The 25845-nt window shown below is 42.4% G+C and overlaps 1 protein-coding gene across 2 annotated transcripts in view; it reads left to right on the top strand.

Annotated features, from left to right (window-relative positions):
• Nucleotides 1–21308: 21308 nt before the first annotated feature.
• LOC133258337 (spidroin-1-like) overlaps nucleotides 21309–25845 on the top strand; it is a 99765-nt gene continuing 95228 nt past the window's right edge. The window contains exon 1 of one of the 2 annotated variants that reach the window (XM_061434827.1): nucleotides 21309–22006. In XM_061434827.1, coding sequence (XP_061290811.1) covers nucleotides 21691–22006 — 316 coding nt within the window. In that variant the 5' untranslated portion in view covers nucleotides 21309–21690. The remainder of the gene's footprint in view (nucleotides 22007–25845) is intronic. The other variant, XM_061434826.1, reaches the window with a different exon arrangement.

Genomic DNA, 25845 nt, shown 5'->3' with positions numbered 1-25845 from the left:
AATATATATATATAAAATATAAATTTCTATCTCTATTACTCTCTTCCTTGCCTATATCTTTGGTCTTCAAAGCCACATTAGGAGGTAAAGATTGTCAGTGTACAAGAAAACATACACAGGGATATGTCTACCTAGAGGAAGACACTGAGATTCCAGTAAGAGTTTTTCACAACTTTGTTATCTACTGAATAGAGTACCTTTTGTGTAATTTTCAGTGACATCAGACTTTCTTAAAGGAGTGAGCTTATGTGACGACCTTCTTCCTGGCACTGAAGATGAATGTGGCTGTGCAGAATACAGAGATGATAGAAGGTGAGTAAAGCCCTTGACTTTGATTCACGAGATGGGGAAAATTTGCTCAGAGAATGGAACACATCAGAGAACAGACCTCGGAGTCCCAGGCTTGGAAGAGACTGCCCAGTGGTTGAGCAAACAACAGAGTTTTATTAGGCAGAATTTGCTTCACAGAGTAAGAGAAGAGAGAAGGGATTCAAAGAGAAAGAGTGAAATCAGGTTTTAAACTTTTATACAAATACTGTGTCAGGCTTGAAGCACAGTGGAGAGTTTAGAAAACTAAACCAAAATAGAAGCAATGTCTATCTAACAAAAATGCCAGAATGTTCTTAAGTCATCTGCAAAGCACATTCAAGAGAGGAGAGAGGTCTTTGCAAGAAAAGACAGCAATCCCTGAATGGGTTCCTGGTCTATGACCATGCGAAGCTTAGAAAATACACCAAAATATTGAACTTGCATGATTGTGTTGAATTAAAAACTTGTTAAATGATTCAAACATCTTATGACAAGTGAACACGAATCCAAAGAAACAAAATTCCATTAACTCAATGCAATTTTGAATCAGCAGATATTAAGATTCAATTTAAGAATTAAAGATTTTGTAATAGCCTCTAGCAAGAAGATAAGGGCTTTCCTGGGGCTGGATTCAGCCTTCCCCGATATCCACAGCTGCTGAATAGCTTCCTCTGCCAGGTCTATTCCCCATCTCTCTAAACCCCATCTCACTAAACCCCATCTCACGGCTGAGACCCAACAGGCTCACTCCCAGGTTGACAGTGATGCTGGCAAAGCCACAACTGGTGGTTCATCTTCTCAACAATGTAAGTAATATCACACAAACTAAATAATGGCAACATTGAAAGGACAAACAAAAAAATGCAAACCACCCACAATCCCACAACTTTAATATAATATGACTTTCATTTATTTATGTTCTGGCCTTTATTATGTTAATATATACATTTCCATCATTTCAAATCTAGCATATGTATGTATGATTACATTGTGCTGTTTTTCAAGAGTGTAAATTTTTTTCATGTTCCCTAGTTTTCACAATTGCTGTTTTTTCTATATTGAGATGCATGATTTTCCACTGAAGTATTAATCCTAATTGATTTAACCACTTCCCTACTGTGAAACATTTTGGTTCTTTCCAACTGTGTTTATTCATTTGGAAAGCATGAAGTGCCTTTTATGTGGTAAACATGGCAGTAAACATTAGAGACATAAATAATCCTTGCTCTTGACAAATTCAGGAGGAAAGAAATACAGTCACTGAAGGGGAGACCTGGGACTACACTGCCTGGATCCAGAGGTCCCATGGCATTGGTCCTGCACCCCAGCTCACCTCTCCTTCTACCTAATCTGCCTCCTCCCACTCCCTTCCACAGGTGTCAACCCCGAGTACACCCTGACGAATCCCTTCAACACTAAACTCTGTCTCAGAGTCTGCTTTCTGAATACACCAACTGGTGAAACACCATAAGAGAAAGATGAGGTTGCCAGACCCTTGGGTAGAAATGGAATGTGAATCTCACATCAGGCATCAAAAGACCTGGTTCAAGTCCCAGATCAGCCATGGAGAGGCAGTGTGATCATTTTTTGTTTGTTTGTTTGTTTTTAATTATTTAGTTTAATTGGAGGCTAATTACTTTATAATATTGTAGTGGTATTTGCCATAAATTGACATGAATCAGCCATAGGTGTACACGTGTTCCCCATCCTGAACCCCCTTCCCACCTCCCTCCCCCCTCCCTCCCCATCCCATCCCACTGGGTTGTGCCAGTGCACCAGCCCTGAGCACTCTGTCTCACGCATTAAACCTGGACTGGCGATCTATTTCACATATGGTAATATACATGTTTCAATGCTGTTCTCTCAAATCATCCCACTCTTGCCTTCTCCCACAGAGTCCAAAAGTCTGTTCTTTACATCTGTGTCTCTTTTGCTGTCTCGCATATAGGGTCATCATTACCATCTTCCTAAATTCCATATATATGTGTTAATATACTGTATTGGTGTTTTTCTTTCTGAATTACTTCACTCTGTATAATAGGTCCCAGTTTCATCCACCTCATTAGAACTGATTCAAATGCATTCTTTTTAATAGCTGAGTAATATTCCATTGTGTATATGTACCTCAACTTTCTTATCCTTTCATCTGCTGATGGACATCTAGGTTGCTTCCATGTCCTAGCTATTGTAAACAGTGCTGCGATGAGCACTGGGGTACATGTGTCTCTTTCAATTCTGGTTTCCTCGGTGTGTATGCCCAGCAGTGGGATTCCTGGGTCGTATGGCAGTTCTGTTTCCAGTTTTTTAAGGAATCTCCACACTGTTCTCCATAGTGGCTGTACTAGTTTGCATTCCTACCAACAGTGTAAGAGGGTTCCCTTTTCTCCACACCCTCTCTAGCGTTTATGTTTGTAGACTTTTTGATAGCAGCAATTCTGACTGGCATGAGATGGTACCTCATTGTGGTTTTGATTTGCATTTCTCTGTTAATGAATGATGTTGAGCATCTTTTCATGTGTTTGTTAGCCATCTGTATGTCTTCTTTGGAGAAATGTCTGTTTAGTTCTTTGGTCCATTTTTTAATTGTGTTGTTTATTTTTCTAGTCAAGGCTATGGTTTTTCCTGTGGTCATGTATGGATGTGAGAGTTGGACTGTGAAGAAGGCTAAGCACCAAAGAATTGATGCTTTTGAACTGTGGTGTTGGAGAAGACTCTTGAGAGTCCCTTGGACTGCAAGGAGATCCAACCAGTCCATTCTGAAGGAGATGAGCCCTGGGATTTCTTTGGAAGGAATGATGCTAAAGCTGAAACTCCAGTACTTTGGCCACCTCATGCGAAGAGTTGACTCATTGGAAAAGACTCTGATGCTGGGAGGGATTGGGGGCAAGAGGAGAAGGGGATGACAGAGGATGAGATGGCTGAATGGCATCACTGACTTGATGGACATGAGTCTCAGTGAACTCCAGGAGTTGGTGATGGACAGGAAGGCCTGGTGTGCTGCGATTCATGGGGTTGCAAAGAATTGGACACGACTGAGCAAATGATCTGATTTTTCTGGAATTGAGCTGCAGGAGCTGCTTGTATGTTGTTGAGATTCTTTGTCAGTTGCTTCATTTGCTACTATTTTCTCCCATTCTGAAGGCTGTCTTTTCATCTTGCTTATAGTTTCCTTTGCTGTGCAGAAGCTTTTAAGTTTAATTAGGTCCCATTTGTTTATTTTTGCTTTTATTTCCATTACTCTGTGAGGTAGGTCATAGAGGATCCTGCTGTGATTTATGTCAGAGAGTGTTTTGCCTATGTTTTCCTCTAGGAGTTTTATAGTTTCTGGTCTTACATTTAGATCTTTAATCCATTTTGAGTTTATTTTTGTGTATGGTGTTAGAAAATGTTCTAGTTTCATTCTTTTACAAGTGGTTGACCAGTTTTCCCAGCACCACTTGTTAAAGAGATTGTCTTTTCTCCACTATATATTCTTGCCTCCTTTGTCAAAGATAAGGTGTCCATATGTGCATGGATTTATCTCTGGGCTTTCTATTTTGTTCCATTGATCTTATTTCTGTCTTTGTGCCAGTACCATATTGTTTTGATGACTGTGGCTTTGTAGTATAGCCTGAAGTCAGGCAGGTTGATTCCTCCAGTTCCATTCTTCTTTCTCAAGATTGCTTTGGCTATTCAAGGTTTTGTTTGTTTGTTTGTTTGTTTTGTATTTCCATGCAAATTGTGAAATTATTCATTCTAGTTCTCTGAAAAATACCATTGGTATCTTGATAGGGTTTGCATTGAATCTATAGATTGCTGTGGGTAATACACTCATTTTCACTATATTGATTCTTCCAATCCATGAACATAGTATATTTCTCCATCTATTTGTGTTATGTTTGATTTCTTTCATCAGTGTTTTATAGTTTTCTATATATAGGTCTTTTGTTTCTTTAGTAGATTTATTCTGAAGCATTTTATTCTTTTTGTTGCAATGGTGAATGGAATTGTTTCCTTAATTTCTCTTTCTGTTTTCTCAGTGACTAGATATAAGTGCAGGATATAAAATTAACACACAGAAATCCCTTGCATTCCTATACACTAACAATGAGAACACAGAAAGACAAATTAAGGCAGTGGGATCTTGAACAAGCCTCTTACTCTCTTGAACCTCAAGTGTTGGTTAAGACAAGAGTAATTCCTCCCCATCTATCTTACACAGTTATGGTCCTGAGGACTTAACAGTAAGATAAGATGTATCCTGGGAAAACACTCTATGGAATGTAAGAGGTTCAATAATTTGTTATTCAATAGATTCTGGAGTTGTTCTTTTCTTTGCTTATTATTTAAGTTCATCCTTCTCAGCATTAAACCATTCAGATTGCTCTAGAAAAATATTCCCCTGGACTGTTCTCATAGGCGGTTATAACTAACTCTTCAAGGCTCATGTGCATGTGAATGCTCAGTTGCTCAGTTGTGTCCAACTCTTTCTGAGCCCAAGGACTGTAGCCTGCCAGGCTCCTCTGCCCATGGGATTCTCCAGGCAAGAATACTGGAGTGGGCTGCCATTTCCTTCTCCAGGGGATCTCCCTGACCCAAGAATTGAATCTGCATCTCCTGTATTTTCTGCATTGGCATGCAGATTCTTTACCACTGTGCCAAGTTGGAAGCCCCTTTAAGGCTCATAAAGAGATGTAAAAAATCAAGAACTCTGAGTGACTGTCAAAGGACTCTGCAAATTTCACACAAACATTTCTATATAAGGGAATTCCCTGGCCATCCAGTGATTAAGACTCAGCACTTTCATTGCTCTGGGCCTGGGTTCAATCTCTAGTCAGGGAACTAAGATCCTGCATGATGCAGCCAAGAAACTTTTTCTACACAATATATTTTGTGACTACACACTCAGATCCTAGGCTACACAAACACCTGTAGTCTTGGATATAAATGAACTACATGAGACATAAGAGAGCTTGCAGTAGACAGGAACAGATATAAAGGACATATATGGGCCCAAGTCCTGTTAATGTATAGGAAGTTATCTGTTCAGTTCAGCCACTCAGTTGTCTCCAACTCTTTGCAACCCCATGGACTGCAGCACGTCAGGCTTCCCTGTCCATCACCAACTCCCAGAGCTTGCTCAAACTCATGCCCATTGAGTCGGTGATGCCATCCAATCATCTCATCCTCTGTCATCCCCTTCTCCTCCTGCCTTCAATCTTGCCCAGCATCAGGGTCTTTTCAAATGAGTCAGTTCCTTGCATCAGGTGGCCAAAGTATTGGAGCTTCAGCATCAGTCCTTCTAATGAATATTCAGAACTGATTTCCTTTAGGATTGACTGGTTTGATCTCCTTGCAGTCCAAGGGACTCTCAAGAGTCTTCTCCAACACCACAGTTAAAAGCATCAATTCTTTGGTGCTCAGCTTTCTTGCTAGTCCAACTCTCACATCCATACATGACTACTGGAAAAGTCATAGCTTTGACTAGACAGACTTTCGTTGGAAAAGTAATGTCTGTGCTTTTTAATAGACTGTCTAGGTTGGTCATAACTTTAATTTCATGGCTGCAGTCACCATCTGCAGTGATTTGGGAACCCAAGAAAATAAAGTCTGTCACTGTTTGCATTGTTTCCCCATATAGGAAGTTATAGTACAATGATTTTATGGGGAGGGGGTTATATTGCTGATGTGTCAGCCCATCCTGGGCTTCCCAGGTGATGCAGTGGTAAAAATCTGCCTGCCAATGCAGGAGACACAGGTTTGATCCCTGGGTCAGGAAGATCCCCTGGAGGAGAGCTTGGCAGCCCACTCCAGTTTTCTTGCCTGGGAAATACCATGGACAGAGGAGCCCGGCAGGCTACAGGCCATGGGGTCGCAAAGAGTCAGACATGACTGAGTGAGCACACACACACACAGCTCATCCTGGCTAGAGAACTTTGTAAGTACAACTTGGTTCACTTTTCTTCCTGTCATTGAAGCTTCTTCATAAGTAGGAATCTCATCAGAGAGATAGTAACTCAATTGGAAATCAGGACAATGATGGACTTTTGGATTTACAGTGGAAGGAGAGACTGACGATGCAGAGACTGGATGTAGTGGGGTCGGACCTAGAGTGTCATACAGAGTGAAGTAAATCAGAAAGAAAAACAAATATCATATATTAATGCATATAAGAGGAATCTAGAAAAATGGTATAGATGATCTTATTTGCAAAGCAGAAGTGGAGACACAGTTGTAGAGGACAAATATATGGATACCAAGGGGAAAAGGAGGGGTGGGAGGAATTGGGAGATTGGGACTGATATATATACAGTATTGACATTATGCATAAAACAGATAGCTAGTAAGAACCTACTGTACAGCACAGGGATCTCTGCTTGATGCTGTGAGGTGACCTAAATGGGAAGGAAATCCAAAAAAGAGGCAATATATGTTTACACATAGCTGATTCACTTTGCTATATGATAGAAATTAACACAAAATTGTAAAGCAACTATACTCCAATAAAACTAATTTAAAAAAAAAAACAAAACAAAGCAAAACAAAAGCCTACTCTTGGAAATGAAACTGCTCTGTCAACATCAGCAAACAAAAGTGAACAAATTATCCTTGATTTCCCCTAAAATATTAACAAATAATTAACAAAGAAAGTGGAGTCCACTTGATAGTAAATAGAATAAGATCTAGGCTAAACAAAGAAAATGCAAAAAAAGCAAAGTGTTTTAAGTTTCTCTTCTCTACCCTTCTCTGTTTCTCTCCTTTCTCTGACTCTTTAGATCTACCAAACTTTGCACAGATTTCTTCTCTTGCAGTCCCTTGGTCTCCCAAGCTCCTCACCCTAATTTGGCTCTCCATGACTCAGAATCCTTATTTTACCTCCAACCATCAATCCAAGGTATGTACTATTTCTCCACTTATAACCCCAATAGTCAGTGGGTTCTTACGCCCTTGGGTTTTAAAGGGTAACTAGCTAATCCAGAGGCTACCCAGGTGGCGTGCTGGTAAAGAATCTGCCTGCCAATGCAGGAGAGGCAGGTTCGATCCCTGGGTCGGGAAGATCCCCTGTAGGAGGAGATGGCAACCCACTCCAGTATTCTTGCCTGGAGAATCCCATGGACAGAGGAGGTTGGCAGGCTACACAGTCCATGGGGTTGTAAAGAGTTGGACACGACTGAGCTACTGAGCACACAGTTAATCCAGAGGCTAACATAGTATTACAGAAAAGAGTCTTGTAGGGATGGGCTACTCCCAGATAACATGTAAAAAATGCATGTTACTAATAACCTCCTAAAGACAAGTGGTCTGTGGGAACCATTTTTCCCATGAGAGAGTCTAATGATGGACACTCACACTTGACAGCTAAGAAGGGCCAGGCTCCATCTGCCTGGGGGTGCACAGATAACTGCAGCCAGAATGACCACTCTCACCCCAATCAGAGGAGGTTCCTCCCAGCCCTGATCTCTTGATGTCAAGGCCCTCTACCTCCAGTTTCCTTCCTTCAGAGTTCTGGGAACATTGATGCTATCTCACCAAAAGCCTTTCTGATTCCCTTAATTCCCTCAGTCTGGGAGTACACCTGGCTTCAGAACAGAGAGGATTGAAATGTCTGTCAATGATGATCTCCTCTGATCTGGCAATCCTGAAGGATAAATGTGCCAAAATGAGACAATTAAAGGAGCAGTGTCCTGTGCATAAGAAAGAACTATGATGTATTAAAGTACAGAGTGCCACCCAAATGATAAGGAGTAGGTACCCAGACATGCTGTCAGTATTTTCACTTTAATATTTACAAAGAAAAAAAATCATGAAGCTTTAAAATTCCTCCAGTGAAAAGAATCTTAAACCAACAAACAAAAAAAACCAGACTGGATATATATAGGGACTTCAAAGGTGGCTCAATAGTAAAGAATCTGCCTGCCAGTGCGGAGACATGGACTTGATCCCTGGGTCAGGAAGATCCTCTGGCTGAGGAAATGGCAACCCACTCCAGTATTCTTGCCTGGAGAATCCCATGGACAGAGGAGCCTGGTGGGCTACAGTCCATGGGGTCACAAAGAGTTGGACAAGATTGAGCATGCACGAATGTATAACTAATTCACTGAACTGCACTCTTGAAGCTAACAAGGCATTGTAATTCAGCTATACTCTAATAAAATGTTTAAAAGAAAAAAAAATTCCCCCAGCAGAATCATTCTGCATTTCCTGAGGTAGAGGCTGTGAAAACAGAGTGAGATTGCCAAGGGTATCTGGGGAGGCTGATCAGCAGTGACAGTAAACAGCAGTTTCCTGTGAGAAGCACAGCTGGCATTTAGACAGGGCGGGAAGAGCAGAAACCGAGCAAAGCGGATGGCGGGAAGTGAACCACGATGAATGGAGAAGCCAAGCCATGATAGTAAGCGGTAAAGTACCGAAGAAGACCTCAGCAAATGCCACTGCTCACAACACACACCCGCCACGATCTCAGGACACCTGAAGCATAACCCCCCACACAGCAACCCTTCCTTTATTCTTATAAATTGGCAACAGGCCCACATCACTGATGTTGCACCAAAGTCCTGACTATACAAAATAACTAGAGACAAATCATTCACTCATTTGGTGAAACGAATGGAATGGACAGTGGGGGACAGGGACAAGACAGATTTCATCAACTTCCACACATTCCAGAATGACCTTTATGCTTGCAGGGCTTCCCAGGTGGCCCAGTGGTAAAGAATCCACTTGCCAATGCAGGAGATGCAAGAGATGTGTTTGATCCCTGGGTCGGGAGGATACCCTGGAGTAGGAAATGGCAACCCACTCCAGTATTCTGGCTGGAAAAATCCCATGGATAGAGGAGCCTGGAGGGTTATAGTCCACGGGGTCACAAAGAGTTGGACACGCCTGAACAACTAAACACATTTTATGTCTGCCTTTCACTTGGATGTTAAGACATGTATGTGGTTGAAAGAGACTTTTATTCCTCTTGTTAACATATTCAGGTAGCTGTGTTTCACACGATTAATATACAGGTATATGATTTAAATTTGGTCAATTTTGCTTATTTTTGTTTGTGCCTTTTTATCAACCTCTCTCTATTTCTTTCCCTCCTTCCTTATCCCAGAGCAGCCACTTTTCTACACTTTGTTTGACATTTCCAAAATTTTATTTTATTTAGTCATTTATTTATTTCAGATTCCACATATAAATGATATCATGTGGCATTTTTCTTTCTCTTTCTGGCATATTTCACTTAGCATCATGTCCTCAAGGTCCATTCATTTGTCACAAATAAGAGCATATCCTTCTCTGTTATATTATTCTGTCTGAATCACAGTCAATTGTATTTACAGACCTTTCATGACTTATGATAGGGTTATGCCCCATAAACCCACTGTATGCTGAAAATATCATAAGCTGAAAATGTATCTGATACCCCTAACCTACTGAACTGGAGAAGGCAATGGCACTCCATTCCAGTACTCTTGCTTGGAAAATCCCATGGAACGAGGAGCCTGTTAGGCCGCAATCCATGGGGTCGCTAAGAGTCGGACACAACTGGGCAACTTTACTTTCACTTTTCACTCTGATGCATTGGAGAAGGAAATGGCAACCCACTCCAGTGTTCTTGCCTGGAGAATCCCAGGGACGGGGGAGCCTGGTGGGCTGCCGTCTATGGGGTCGCACAGAGTCGGACACGACTGAAGTGACTTAGCATAGCACAGCAACCTACTTAACAATGTAGCTTAGCCCAGTCTACTTTCAATCTTCTCAGGACACTTAACATTAGACTACAGTTGGGCAAAACCATCTAACACAAAGCCTATTTCACACACAAAAAAGTGTTGAATATTTCATGTCATGTATTGAATTCTGTACTGAAAGTGAAGAACAGAATGGTTGTTAAGGGTATGGAATGGCAACAGGAGTGTCAGCTGTGCAGTCACGTGTTCCTCTGGCTGACTGGGAGCCAGGCTCCCAGAACCACACGAGAGAATAGCGTAGCATGTTGTCACTAGCCCAGGAAAAGATCAAAATCCAAAGTACAGTTTCTACAGAATGCATATCATTCTTGCACCAACATAAAGTCAGAAATCATAAGTCAGACTGTCATAAGTTGGAGATCGTCCATGTATACATCGCACCGTCTTTATTCATTCTTCTGTGGATGGACACTTGGGTTGATTCCACGTCTTGGCTATTGTAAACAGTGCTCCTGTGAACGTGAAAGTAAAGCCATCTCTCTGGAACTCTGTTTTCGTTTACTTTGGATGTATACCCAGACGTGGGATTGCTGGATCAAATGGTAATTCTATTTTTAAATTTTTGAGGAACCTCCAAACTGTTTTCCTTAGAGGCTAAAACCATTTACGTTCCCACCAACACTGCACAAGGGTTCCCTTTCCTCCCTGCACCCTTGCCAATGCTTGTTATCTCTTGTCTTTTTTATTTTTCATTTTTATTGGAATATAGTTGCTTTACAATGCTGTGTTAGTTGCTACTGTACAGCAAAGTTAATCAGCTACAATGTGTACATATATCTCCTCTTTTTTGGATTTCCTTTCCATTTAGGTCATCACAGAGTATTGCGTAGAGTTCCCTATGCTATTCAGTAGGTTCTTATCAGTTATCTGTTTATATAGTAGTATATGTATGTGAGTCCCAATCTCCCAATTCATCTCACCCCCTCTTCCCCTCTTGGTGTCCATACATTTATTCTCTACCTCTATGCCTCTATTTCTGCATTGCAAATAGGTTCATCGGTCTTGTCGTTTTGATGATAGCTATTCTGACATGTGTGAGGTGATGTATCAATGTAGTTTTGATGTGCAATTCCCTGATGATTAAGAAAGTGGAAACCTTTCCATGTACCTTCTGATCATTTATGTGTTTTCTCTAGAAGAATGCTTGTTCAGTTCCTCTGCCCATTTTTAAATTGAATTGTTTGTTTTTTTTTTGCTTTGAGTTGTATATGTTTTTTTATATATTTTAAATATTAACCCCTTAGCAGATATATGAGTTGCAAATATTTTCTCCCATTCCCTAGGTTGCATGTTCTTTCATTTTGTTGATGTGCAGAGGCTTTTTAGTTTGATGTATTCCCATTTCTTAATTTTTGCTTTTGGTGTCAAATATAAAGAGAAAGTCACTGCCAAGACCAAAGCCAAAGAGCTTACCCTCTACGTTTTCATGTAGATCAGTTCTGTCAACTTTGGTCAGTTATAAAGAAACTTTATTCCTGAATGACTTGTTCATTGAGTTGTCACTGTGAAAAGAAAACAATATTAAAATACAGACTTAGAAACACAAAAACTATAACAAGTTTTGCAAGGTTGGAGTGCTACTCACTTTTGCTTAATATCAGGTTGTCAAAATTAATAATCATCACTGCAAGAAAGAAATAATTTATTTTTTCATAGCCTTGACTAAAGATTCAATTTTCACAAGGTGGAGAAAAATTGTATGATTTTTTTTGAGATGAAGAGTTTATTCAATTTGCTTCAAGGCCATTACATAACTGCTTATTTTGGTTAGCATAATATTTTGTTGTGCAATTAATGCTATTAATTTATACCATCAAATTGTATGATTTTTAGCAATTTTCCCCTTAGTATCTGAATAATCTTTTTATAATTAAGGAACAAAATTTTTTAAAAAAGAAACATTTAAAAGAAAAGTTCAATTGTGTCAATGTACCTAATGGATATTTTAAAATAAACCAGATTATATTGGATTGGGCTTCCTCTCCTAATAACTGACCCAGAAAAGAAGTTAATTTCTTGGAATGTAAAGTAGGACTATTTCCTTGTATTTGTCTGTTAGTCAAATATCTTAAATCCAAACTTATAATGGGTATATATAATACATCTGGCATTAAATTGTTTTAAAAATTAAATATGTTATTTCTCTGACCCAACAGCTATTACTGAATACTACAGAAATGTCTGTAATTGTGTTTGTATGCACAGTTATAATGGTTTCTGAAATATGATTTAAAAATCAATACCTAAAAGTATTTTAAATGCATACTTGGGCATTATTCATCCTAGAGGCATGCACATTTTATTTTCTAGAAAAATCAAAGACATATTTTGTCAAACCAAAAACTGCATTTTCAATATGGTCTATATGATTTGATTGTGCAGGGACAATACTTAGATTTAACCAACTTAAAGGATGAACCTAAAAGATGAAAGAATATTAAACTTGAATATTATTTCCCTGATGGCTCAGTTGGTAAAGAACCCACCTGCTCATGCAGGAGACACAAGAGACACGAGTTTGATCCCTGGGTCAGGAAGATCCCCTGGAGAAGGAAATGGCAACCCACTTCAGTGTTCTTGCCTGGAAAATTCCATGGACAGAAGAGCCTTGTGGGTTACAGTTTATAGGGTTGCAAAGAGTTGGACAAGACTGAGTGTGTGTGTGCACATGTGCACGCATGCACGCACACACACACAGAGGAGATGAACTAAAGGATGAAAGAATATTAAACTTGAACAGCATAAACATAGATTTTCTGCAGCTAAATTCTGTGTTTTAGTAATACGTAGCTACCACAACCACTGACTAATGATTAAAGTAAAAATTAACTGTAAGTTTCTTTTATCCTAACATTTCTTTTAAAGTATAAGAAAAAGACCATTTATATTATTTATGAGCTTAGTATTATTTTCCATTGATTATATAATGCTTATTTCATTTTTCTAATGTATGTTTGGAAAAACAAGATAACAATATTGTAGGGAGTACATTAATGAAGAGCAATTACTAAATAACAAATCAACAACATTTATAACAAATATAAAGTAATTGCTAGGGTTTTTAGGTCCTTAGGAATTTTTGAATATTGAAAGAGCAAACAGATATAAATATATTTTGCTTTAGTTTAGGTTTGTAATTTTTCTTCCCATGTTTACTTTTAGGGAAATTAAGACACATTTTTATGGAAAAAAATTTACTCTATGATTACATATTACTTCAAGATTTTTAAATTCATGCTCTATAAATAGACTGTAATCAAACTAATTAATAATACTACATTAACCTGGTTCATACAAATCAGGCTACAGTTGATACAACACTCATTACTATTCATCTGTAGTTTATATATAATTGAGTTGATTTGTTTCCAAACAAAAATATATTGAGAATATAATTTTTATTTATAATAATTAAGTGTGCAAATCCACCAAAATTATATATTTTGCTAATCCTTTGGCACTTGAGAATCTATAATTTGGGTAACTTTTCAGCACATGCCTGAAAATTCTAAATTTACAATATATTGTAGTTTTAGTTGCCATTGAATCGTGACCTCAAATTGGAAGCTTTAACTGTTAAATACTCAGAGCTTCTTACTTCAGACCTTGGTAGATGTTGGTTTGAAAAGACTTTGAGAGAAATACGTTACTTAGAAACATATAGTCTAGGGTGGAAATGAAATACATAAAAGATTTCACAAGAAATTCTGATGTCTGCAGGCAGACCCAAGGACACGTCCGCTGAACCACACCTGACCCACAGAGTGGCAGAGGGTGAGCTGTGTGCAAGATGGAAGCTGAGAATAATTCTGCAAATGTGCTGAAAACAATCCAGATCCTCTCAGTACAGTCTCTCAATCTCCACGTTCCAACTCAGGTGGGAATCTCCCTCCCCTTGTCCATTCCCATCCCTCAAGCTGTAATTTACACTTCTGTCTTCAAGGTGGCTGCTGAGTATAGTTTCACCTGATTTCATTTCAATAAGGGAGACGCTCTCTGAAGTAAGGGAGACGCTTGCTGTCGGGGATTTCCAGACTCTGCGCAGGGGTAGAGGTGGATCTGCCCTGATCGTCGCATTTCCAGGCCCTTGCAGGTGGCCAGTCTTCACGTGAGCCCTCCACGCTGTCTAGTTAACAAGTGTCCATCTGGTTTTTTTTTAATTTATTATTTATTTATTTGTGGCTGCACTGGGTCTTTATTGGGCTTCCCAGGTGGTGCTAGTGGTAAAGAACCCATCTGCCCGTGCAAGTAGACATAAGTGACGCAGGTTCGATCTCTGGGCTGGGAAGATCCCCTGGAGGAGGGCATGGCCACCTACTCCAGTATTCTTGTCTGGAGAATCCCATGGACAGAGGAGTCTGGCAGGCTAGGGTTGCAAAGAGTCAGATGTGACTGAGCAGCACAGCAGCAGCAGCAGCGTCTTTCTTGCTGTGCAGGCTTTCTCTAGTTGCAGTGAGCAAGAGTTACTCTCTAGTTATGGTGCATAGGGCTTCTCATTTCAGTGGCTTCTGTTGTTGCAGAGCATGGGCTCTACGTTCTCAGGCTTCAGTGGCTGCAGTGCTTGAGCTCAGTAGCTGTGACATAATGGCTTAGTTAGGTCTAAGCAACTAAGTGGAGCTCAGTTGCTCCGTTGCATGTGGGATCTTCCTGGACCAGGAATCGAACCTGTGTCCTATGCATTGGCAGGTGGATTCTCAACCACTGGACCACCAGGGAGGTCCCAGCATCCATCTGATTTTTAAATCACACTGAGGGTTGCAGAACACAAGGCCTCAGGAACCAACCTAAAACTGAAAACATTGCAGTTGTTAGTTATATATAGTGTAACATATACATGGTTCTTCCAGTAGTCAGGTGTCTTTTAACCTGATAAAAGCAGTGAAGTGCTAGCTGGAAATGAGAACCAAATCTGCAGAACTAGCTTAGGTGATTCAAATCTTCCAGAAAACACTTACCCTGAACCAGTCCTGAGACAGCCCTCCATCTATTGCAGTCACCACCAATGTCAGAGCTCCTCTAGTTCATTTCATAACTAGACCTACATCCTTTGAAAGGAGTAACATGATTGTTTCCATGTTAAGTGGTCAAAGACAACCTGGCTATAGTAGTTTTTAAAAGAAATCAAAAAGAGAGAGTTAAGAAGTAAAAAGGATGAGTTCATTTTTTGAGACAAGTTTAGCTACATCAAAAAATGCTTCAAGTCAATTTAAAAAGGAACGATTTCACTGTCAATCTTCTCCATATGCCTCCTTTGGGTTTTGTTTTATTATCATTTGAAGGTAACTAGAATTGCAAACATCAGCTTCTCTGAATAATCACTAAGATGTCTTCCAAAAGAAAGTCAAGGGCTATAATCCTAGTCTAAATTTTTGGATGGCTTCCCAGTTAAATGTCAAAACAGTAGCTTCCTTTGGGATAGCTATTCCTTTTTATTGTACTGAAGAGCCCTTTTAGTGGCTTGTTCTGAATAATTACATATCATGCTTGACTTTCCCTTTACATAATATGAAAATTTTTTATTTCCTTATTCTCTATGGTAACAGCCAAGTTGCTTCAAGCCTGTTTCTTTTCTCTCAAGTACAAAGCTATTTTCCTGGAAGTGGAGGTGGGGGATCTGTCATACACGCAGGCAGAGAACGTTGGAGCAGTTTAGATGAACAGAAACACGCACCCCGTCTGCACTTCATCTGCGTCAAGTTGGCCTGCCCGGGACTTCCGAGGTGCTGTTTACTCAGCATAGAGTGCTCTTCCCTCCTTCCCATCCTCAGACTACTGTTCGTCACTCATCTTTCACTGTCAGCTCAGAATCCGTCCCTATCATGATGACCTTCCCCTGATCATCCAGACAGGATCCTGTGCTCTTTTCTCAGCTAGGGAAAGGATGTGCTTAGTCATTCAGTCGTGTCTGACTCTGTGACCCCCATGGACTGTAGCCCGCCAGGCTCCTCTGTCCATGGGATTTCCCAGGCAAGAATATCGGAATGGGTTGCCATTCCGTTCTGCAGGGGATCTTGCCAACCCAGGGATCGAATCTACGTCTCCTGCATTGGCAGGTGGATTCTTTTACCATTGTGCCACCTGGGAAGCCCAAGGAATGGGTCCCCACTGTGAACTTTTAAAAGTATGCAATAAACGGTAGCATTAATTTTGATTTTTTTTAATTCACAATTTTCACAATACCTACAAAATTGTTCTTTTTCATGGGGTTACCAACGTTTGTAGTCACCGTCTGCATGTATCCTTTCCTGAAATATTGTCATAAGATATATTAATTTTCCTAGAACAGAAAGGGGGACCCCTGGCTAGCTGATTGGACACACCAGCATTGAGCGGACCACTCAGCAGGGGAACATGCTGGCTTCCTCTGTCTTTTGCTGTTGTTGTTGTATTTTGTATTTATTTTTTAATCGGAGGAAAATTGGTTTACAATGTTGTGTTGGTTTCTGTTGTACAGCAACATGAATCAGTCATATACATGTTCCCTCCCTCTTTGATTGGCTTTTCTCCCATAGAAGCAGGTCGCATCAATATCCCAAGGGCAGAGGCAGTCACTGTCCCAGTGGCTCTCTGCCAAGTGACCTGGAACGAAGGAAGGCTGCTTAGAAGGCTGCTGAGCCACAGCTTGGGGGCAGATGATGGCTGACAACCCCCTGAACCCCTCCAATTGCACCTCTTCCCTCCTCTTGAGGACTACTCCCACACTCTGTTTGTTCCATGTGGTCCAGTTAAGTCAGTTGTGTTAGTGTTAGCTGCTATGTCGTGTCTGACTCCTTGAGGCGCTATGAACTGTAACCCGCCAGGCTCCTCTGTCCACAGGATTTCTCAGGCAAGAATACTGGAGTGGGTTGCCATTCCCTTCTCCAGGGTATCTTCCCTACCCAGGGATCGAACCCACATCGCCTGTATTTGCAGGTGAGTTCTTTACTACTGAGCCACCTGGGAAGCCCTCTGATTAAGTCAATCCTTTTGTGCGAAGCACTTTTTTTCCTAAAACTATTAGGGAAACTGTCATGTTCATCAGCTTTTTATTTTTATCAGTAAAGGATACTTATTTAGGGAGCTATCTGTCTGGGGCTGATGATATTTGATAACATTCACAAAGCAGTTTGCTTATTTTCATTATCTCATTTCTTGCAGCACATCCTAACTCCTCGGGGAGGGCAACATCTGTTCCTGCAGGGGGAATGTTTCCAGCCTTCTCATTGGTTCCCCCCAGCTTTAGACTCCAGGGAAACCAGCTCTCCCTCATTCTTGTGGACTCCCTAGATTTTTGCATGGAGATTTATGAAAAAGAGACTTGTAATGCTTCAGTGTTAATTAGATATCACAGTCTTGTGAACGATAAAAACGAGACTAAAAGGATGATCTGAAAAAAGAAAAAGAAAAGCAAAGGAGATTTAGAAAAGATTTCAAAGATTCTTTAAAACCACTAGGAAATTCTCTCTTCAGAAGGAAAAAAAAATTCTACAACAAATATGAAAATTATTCTGCTTCAAATACTTAGCTTATTTACTGTTAAAATATTAATATTGTGCCTTCCTAGACTGAGACTAACTTTTAAATTTCAGGCATTTAGATTTAGAGTTCAACTCACAGTTTATTAAAGTGTGGAATGTGATTCGCTAATATTCTTACAACTATACCCCAGAACTCCAGAGCGTACATACTATATGGGCCAATTAATTTTCAAATTTCATAAAGTATGTCAGTGCTATAAACAATTAGTGAGAAAAGAAAAATGATACCCTTTTTGATGGTAGAATGACATGGAGCACTTAAACATTCATTGAGGGCCTGTTGGGCTCCAATGGTAGGGATGGGGGTGGGGAAGGGGACAGGGTAAGGATAAATGGAGATGCGAGTGGGGGGAGGGGAAATCAGGAAATTCACAAATAACAGTACCTGCTTGCAAAAGGTGTCCACAATCCCATGAGGGGAAAAGAAAAGGTGGAGGAAAAGAAAATGCTGTTGGTATGCTGACAGTTGTATCATGACAAAACATGTAGGTAGCCTCCAGTTTTCAAACTGTTGAGCCACTTTTTAAATAAAGCCTGGAATCCAGGATTATCCAGAATAGGCCCAACTAAGGAGCTAAGGGGATCAGTAGCTGTTTTGTTTTTTTTTTTTTCTTTCTTTCTCTTTGTCCCTCTTAGGGCCTGTAATAGTCCTACTTCCTGATCAAAAAGTAGATCAACTCCAAGTGTAAAAACAGTTTCATTCTCTGCAGCTTAAAAAGCTTTCTTAGCTCAAGAGTTCAGTGATGGAGTTCTGTCCCAGCTCCACTATTCAGAATCCACGAGGTCTTGAGTGCATCCCCTCACCGCTCCACCTTCAGGAGAAACTGCAGGAAAGCCCTTTGTGTGCTAAAAGGGTAGAAGCAAAGGCCAGCTAATGGTACTATGATGCTCCAACAAGATGATGGAACTGGGTTTAGAGTAAGACCATTCACCAAAATTGCACACTATACCAGGGATAAGAAAGACCCAGAGAAATTCAAATTTTCACTTTCTGATTAAGCTGTCCCTCTTGAACTGAGTTCTGATCCACCGTGATATTTTGTCCTGGGAGTAACTGTCCAGCTTCACTTTCTGCCACACTTCCCACCCTGGGCCACATCAGCTGTCACTAAGACACCCAACTCCAGTCTCTCTTTGACTGTGCCAAGGTCCTTTCTTAGGTCTTAGTACCCAAACCTGTGAGAAGTGGACCATAACGAAGGCTGAACATTGAAGAATTGATCCTTTCAAACCGTGATGCTGCAGAAGATGCTTGAGAGTCCTTTGGACAACAAGGAGATCAAACCAGTCAATCCTAAAGGAAATCAACCCTGAATTTTCATTAGAGGGACTGATGCTGAAGCTCCAATATTTGGCCACCTGAATCGGGAAAAGCCGACTCATTGGAAAAGACCCTAATGCTAGGAAAGATTGAGGGCAGGAGGAGAAGAGGATGACAGAGGATGAGATGGTTGGATGGCATTGCCAACTCAATGGACATGAGTTTGAGCAAATTCCGAGAGATGGTGAAGGACAGGGATGTTGCATGTTGCAGTTCATGGGGTCGAAAAGAGTGGGACACAACTTAGGGACTGAACAACAACAACAGGATTAAACCTGGCACTGTTTTACCTCCTTGGAGTGACAACTTATTGTATTATAACAAGTGCCCCCTAACAGTGTGGGCACCCATTGAAGACAGAGATCGTGTATTATTAATCTTTGTACCCTTGTCAGTGTACCTGGCAAAGACACATGGCTTAGTGAATGAATGGATGCATGTACACCAATCATAATTTCTGCCCATAAAGAACAGGATTGTGACATACTCCAACTACATGTTTCTGTGTGTTTCCCTAAAGCACTATAACTGTCTACATAGTTTTATAACAGCTTTGAGTGAGTGAAGTCGCTTAGTCGTGTCCGACTCTTTGCGACCCCAAGGACTGTAGCCCACCAGGCTCCTCTGTCCATGGGATTCTCCAGGCAAGAATACTGGAGTGGGTTGCCATTTCCTTTTCCAGGGGATCTTCCCGACCCAGGGATTGAACCCAGGTCTCCCGCATTACAGGCAGATGCTTTAACCTCTGAGCCACCAGAATACAATGTAACTGCTATATAAATAGTTGTAAATACAACGTAAATGCTTTGTAAATAGTTTGGCTTTCTGGAACTTTCTGGAATTGTTTTTTCAAATAATTTCTATCAGTCCTTGGTTGAATCCATGGATTCAGAACCTGTAGACAGGAAGAGGTCACTGCATAACTAGAAAATCTCTAAGGTCCTTAGACCTTCCAAAGCCTTAGAGCTCCCAGTCAATTCCCTGAGGCATGGGGAGGGACTGGAGATTACCAGGAGGAATCTCTCCCAATAATATACAATATAGAAAGGTAACTGTGATGCTCTGAAAAATGAAAGGAAAGCTATAAGTACACATTCCAAAGGGAAAGAGGAACAGAACCTGTGAGTGAACTTATGAATGATCCACTGTACTTAATTACACAGCCTTTTTGAACAAATGTATATGTGTACATGCAAATATTTATTCCTGAGTCAATAAGAACATCTTAAAATTATTCTAGAACTTCATTTAAATTGTATCTTTTGGGTCTGTTGATTGGAATGGAATTGGCCTGTGGATCCTTCTGTGGAAGTTTTTATATGTTCATTTGCGAACGGTCATCAGTTAATTTATCTTAAGATCAAGACCAGGAGTCAAAGCTATGATGGTGATGAAGATATGGAAACTCTTGCTTTGGTAGACTTGACCCTAAGCTAAGTGGGACAAGAAAAAAATTAAATTGAGGGGTTAAGAATACTGAATCCATGATCTACAAATTGTAAATGAAAAGTTCCCTTTAAAGAAAGACTTTTTATGATAAGAGCACTGAGATGTAATTCCCAGGTAACCTCAGCTTTTCAAAAGTTTACTGGGTATCACTTGTTATGAAAAAACCACATTAGTTACCGTTTTCGATCACCAAAAGAAATCCAAAGAGGGTTTTTGCTTTTATGTAAAAGGCAAAAGGCAAAAATAGCACTCAGCACTCGATTTGCAGCAAGCTTATACAGAGGCTGGAGAAGGAAATGGCAACCCACTCCAGTGTTGTTGTCTGGAGAATCCCAGGGACGGGGGAGCCTGGTGGGCTGCCGTCTATGGGGTCGCACAGAGTCGGACACGACTGAAGCGACTTAGCAGTAGCAGCAGCAGTATACAGAGGCAGTGTCAAGCTCCACCTCCTGCCCCCAACTATACTGGGCATCTCGGTATCAATCTGCCATAGATTTGAACTAAGTCTGTGAGCATCTGTGCTTTATCTTGATTGATTTTGTGTGCTCATTAGCAAGATGTGCCCCAAGGTAATTCTTTTGTGCTTTCTGCCCTTTTGGCTTATGAAAGGTTTCATAGAAACACTCTACTTCAGGTAGTGGGGAAGCTTGCACAAGTTCACTCAATGTGTATTAATATAATGCAGTGGTTTTTAGTGGATTCAGAACTGTGCATCCATCACCACTAACAAACTGAGGGAACAGTCTCGTCACCTTCAAGAAACCCCAACCCATTAGCAGTCACTCGCCAACCCGCCTCGCGCCCCTAGCAACCATTAATCTACCTTCTGTCTCTATGGATTCTTAATTTCTTGTTACACTGTGTACACAGCATCAACTATTAGAACGCATCTCTGTGCCCGACTGAGACATAAGAGCAGAAGCAGTTCTGATTCAGCGAAGAAGTACAAAATCAATCTCCTTGCTTTGTGACCTTGGGTAAGTTGTTGAAGTGGATTTAGTTTCCTCCTAAAAATAAAGAAGTTTGGACTGTGCAAGAGGTTAAACAAACAAAAAAAAAGCAAAACCCCTCTGGCTATAATTCCAATAGGCTTCCTAATACATGTCTTCCTGTAATTAAGATTTCATACCAGAACTGCTGCAGCCGCTGCCTTCCCCGCGAAGGGCCCTAGAGAAAACGTTTTCTCTTTTTCTGCCCTTTGTGGGTGTCTATTCCTGGGCGGGCCAAGGAGAAACTGCAGAGCCCAGGAGCGGAGTCTCTCGCGCGCGGCGCCCGCAGGAAGCCTCGCCCAGCTCGGGACCGCACCCTCCGCGGCGCCCCTGGGAGAGAGCCGGGAGCCGCGCGCGCCACGGACGCGGGGAGGGGCGCGGCCATGGGGAAGGGGGCGGAGCCAGCGGCCTGGCAGCCAATCCGGGCGGCCGCGCGTCCCGAGGGCCGCGGCTCTCCGGGCGCGCAGGGGGCGGGGCTCCGCTTGACAGTGGCGGTCGCCGGGCAGCGGAGCCCGGGCACAGCAAGCGCGGCGCGGCGCGGCGCGGGGAGCACGGGCGGCGGCGGCTGCGGCGCAGGGCCCCTGCCAGCACAGGGTCTCGGCGCAGCGGAACAGCCTCCCGCGGCGGCGGCGGCGGCGGCTGCGTCCGGGCGATGCGGCGGGTCTCCTCAGGCGCCGGTGTCCCGACCTCTTCCTGAAGGTACCGCGCGGAGCTCGCCCCCTCGCCCCCGGGCGGCGCAGCGCCGGCCCCGCCGCTTTGTGAAGCCCCGGCTGGGGCGCGGGGTGGGTGGGGCCGGGCGGGGCGGCGCTGTCTGGGCAGCTTTCCCCGCGAGGAAGAGGGTGGCGGCGGAGGGAAGCGGGCTGAGGGAGGAGGGCTCTCTCCCGGGCGCGGCTGGCGGCCCTGCCGCCCTCCATCCTCCTGCCACCCCTTCCCTTCCCACCCCACGTGGCTCGAAAGAGGTCTCGTTCCCGGAGAAAGTTTGGTGCTGAGACGCGCCGAGCCGGACTCGGGGGTCCCTGAGGCGCGCCCCAGTAGAGGGGAGGCAGGTCGTCCTTGCCGGGAACGCCCGTGACCTGCATATGGGCAAGCGGGAACCCAGGCCACTTTCTAACCTCTCCCCACATCCACTCTCCCCCCAGCAGCATTCCCGACGCAGGCTCTTCCCCGAGGAAATTCCTCGATGGGGATTCCCCCCTACCCCAACTGGAGCAGGGGACAAGCACCCAGAGCCCCCACCCCCCACCCCCCACCCCTGCTGTGGCTTCTGCCGAAGGTAGTAGTTCAGTCTCCCGCACCTTCTAATTAAAGGTCCCTGAACAGTGTGTTGGAGCTGCCGGTGATTCCTTCTGTGTCACATCTTGAATATTTATTTCATGCCACTAGGCTTACAGTTGGCTTCTCCAGCGTGCTGGGGTGTGGAGCACAGGAACGGGAGTAGAAGCTGTGGCCCATCTCTCAGGGTGCAGGGTGGGGAAAAAAAAAGAATACAGAACGCACTGATTCACTTGACGATGGGAAAAAGTTTCAGCCTTCAGAAAAAGATGGGTTTCCATGTGGATTATTTGCTTTGACGAAACTTCCTCAAATGCAGAGAAATAGAGTTAGTATTGTGTTTTACACAAGGTTGTAGGAACAGTCTGTCGTCACTGTAGCTGGGAGTAGAGGTGGCCATGTGTTTATCATAGGGACTTGAAATGAGCAGATGTCGACAAGTGTGTGTTGAATTCTGTTTCATTCTCATCAGCCTGATCATACGTGTGGATTCTCACAGGTACTTTATTTCTTACCAAGAGTATTCATACCATAAGACAACTTCATAATACCTTCAGTATCTGCAGACTGCCTTAGCCACAGACACTGGCCTCTTGTTCTGGTCCACACTGTTTCTCCCTTCACCAGGTCCCATCACTTCCATAAGAACGTTTACATACAAAAGAGCAGGAAACCTCCTTCGTCCATGGTGACACGATATATACAGCATATTCATAGTGCATACAGGTGTCCTAGATATTTTGTATGTAACTTTGATTCTCACAGTCACCCTGATGTGTTCTTGTCACTTCCCCTACTTTAGGATTTAAAGAGTTTTGCAGTCTTCCAAGATTGGAATTTGAACCTGGATGTCTTTGACTTCCTGCCTGGAGTTCGTTTCCACTAACCTATGCTATCTCTTGGACTCTCTAGGGAGAGAGTTATCCGTGTGATGATATACTAGGAAATCCCAGCATGGCAACATAGACTGCGTCTCCTGACCTCCTGGGTCAGAGCCCTTTATGGAGTGTCTTCTCCTGGGAGCCCACCACTGTGTGCCCAGCCACTATGACATCAGGGATTGACATCAGGGACTGACATCATGGGCTCCGCACAGTACCCCCACTCCCCTACACCCAGGATGTAAGTCAGATGGCAATCTCCAAACATATAAACACCTTCCCCTTCCTAATACCTTGGTTCCAGAAGGCAGATGAGTGTTTTCCCTTTCTGCTGCTTAAGGAGCAGTTTCTCCCCTCTCAGCCATTCAGGTCTATTTTAAGTCTGCACAGATAAGTACACCCCACCAGCTGGCAGCCACGCTTCCCCTGTGGTGTTCACAGGGACACACTCACCCTCCTGTACCAACTGTCAGAGAATTCCTGACACAGCCCTGCCTACTTACAGCGGAAGACTGAAACAAGGTCTCTGGGGAAGATGGTATTCGTCCAGGGAACCCCTGGATTCTCCTCTACTGACCAGAAAGGAGACTCACCCAAAGACCCTAGGGGCAGGAAGCAGGCCTTCTCAATAGTATCAAATGCCGTGTGTGTGGTGGCCTGTTGTCAGCACTGTTAAAGATAATGTACTCGCAGTATAGAAACGCTATGACTGGTTGGTTGTCTTCGTGATGGACGGAGGTGATCACCTATTTCTGATTTGATTACTCACTTTTATACTGAGGCAGTTTTCACCTGGGTGAAGGGTCTGGAAACATGGTATCACAGTTGTGATAGTGAGTTTGAAGATATATCTTAAAAAAAAAAAAAAAAGTGACTTTTATTATAATCTACAGCTACTCTTTTATCACTTCTCTTCCCTAGGCGGGTTGTATGTATGTCTGTTCTCTCCCTTGCTATAGTCTTCAACTCTCCTCTGGTTCTGAAATGGTTTGCAGTACTAAGGCTAAAAAGAGATAAATGCATTTTTGAGCTGTGACCATATGCTGCCTGGAAGCCTGTCCTCGTAGTTGGCATTTTACTCATGTTACTCTAGTGTTCAGCATCTCAAAGTCCTGTGTGCGTGCTTTGGGATTTCATATGGGCTCTCCTGTCTAATCATTTTACTCCATCCCCCACAGTGTGGTGAGGTTTCAGTCTAGAAGATAGCCCTTGCACCTCCCCTCTGATAGCTCTAAACTGTGGAAAACTGGAGCAGCACTAATTAAAGTTGGGAAAGTGGAACATGAGGTGTACTCATTGTCACTCTCGCACCGGAATGGGAAATGTACCGAAACCATTTGCGGGGAGAAAGAGTGAAGCCGACTTCTTTAAATGACTGGGGATCTGCAAAACTGTACCAGATGGTTGACATGGTACAGCCAACCTGAAGTTGGGAGCACGCAGATACCTCACTAACCTAAAAGTGTCCACAGTCAACAAACTTCCACTCTGCATTCTATTCAGGTTTTAAAACCTCTTATTAACTGGCAACCCATCTTTATTTCTGTATTTCATCAAATTGGGAATGTCATCAGAATGTAGGACATAGCATGATTTTTCTTATACAGGGAGGAAAAAAAAGTACTGCCAATTATATTATGACTTGCCACTCTAACAGTGGTCTTCCAGGAAGACACTGCATGAAATTGTCATGCTAGCATCTCACAGCTTTCAAGGTTCATCTTTTCCATCAGTTGTGGTACTTTTTACTGCTGGTACCTCAGTAGCATTGCTTATGGTGTGATAGGCAATCAGTTTGTATATGTCTTAGTTACGAACTGTAACACAGATTTCTCTTCTGTGTTTTCCTTCAGTCTAGTTAAGCATTTGGATTTTGCTTTGCAAGGTAATGTGGAAACACTAAACAAAGACAAATGTTTCCTTTAGTAACAGAATATTTAGACCCCACTACTCTGTTTGCCTTGGTGTACACACAGTAACATCTTTAAGTGCCAAATCATGGTGTAATCTTTTTGAAAGCCATTTAAATGGCAATTTAACAGAATACGTGCAATGCCAACGATGCCTCTTAGTGGAAGCAATGACAAAATGAATAGCGGTGACCAAGTTGATGCAAATACAGGGAAATGATGATTGTGCTGTGACTACTGCCAAGTTGTCAGTCATTTTAAGATACTGTCCTTATTAAGACCCATCCTGATTTCAGAGATATTAAAGTGCGGGGGAAAAAAATGAACCTTATCAATGAAATATGTTAATCTGTGCCCACTTAGCTTGGGGAACTTGACCTGCCTACCATCTTGCATGTTTTCATTCATTCTTTCATTCACAGAGTCAGTCATTTTGTTAAACTCCAAGCTTCAAAGGCTGATGATGACAGCTGGC

Source organism: Bos javanicus, chromosome 12 (genome assembly GCF_032452875.1).
Source record: "Bos javanicus breed banteng chromosome 12, ARS-OSU_banteng_1.0, whole genome shotgun sequence".
Taxonomy (NCBI): Eukaryota; Metazoa; Chordata; class Mammalia; order Artiodactyla; family Bovidae; genus Bos; species Bos javanicus.
The sequence above is the reverse complement of the archived record's forward strand: the minus strand, read 5'-3'. Positions and strand labels throughout refer to the sequence as shown.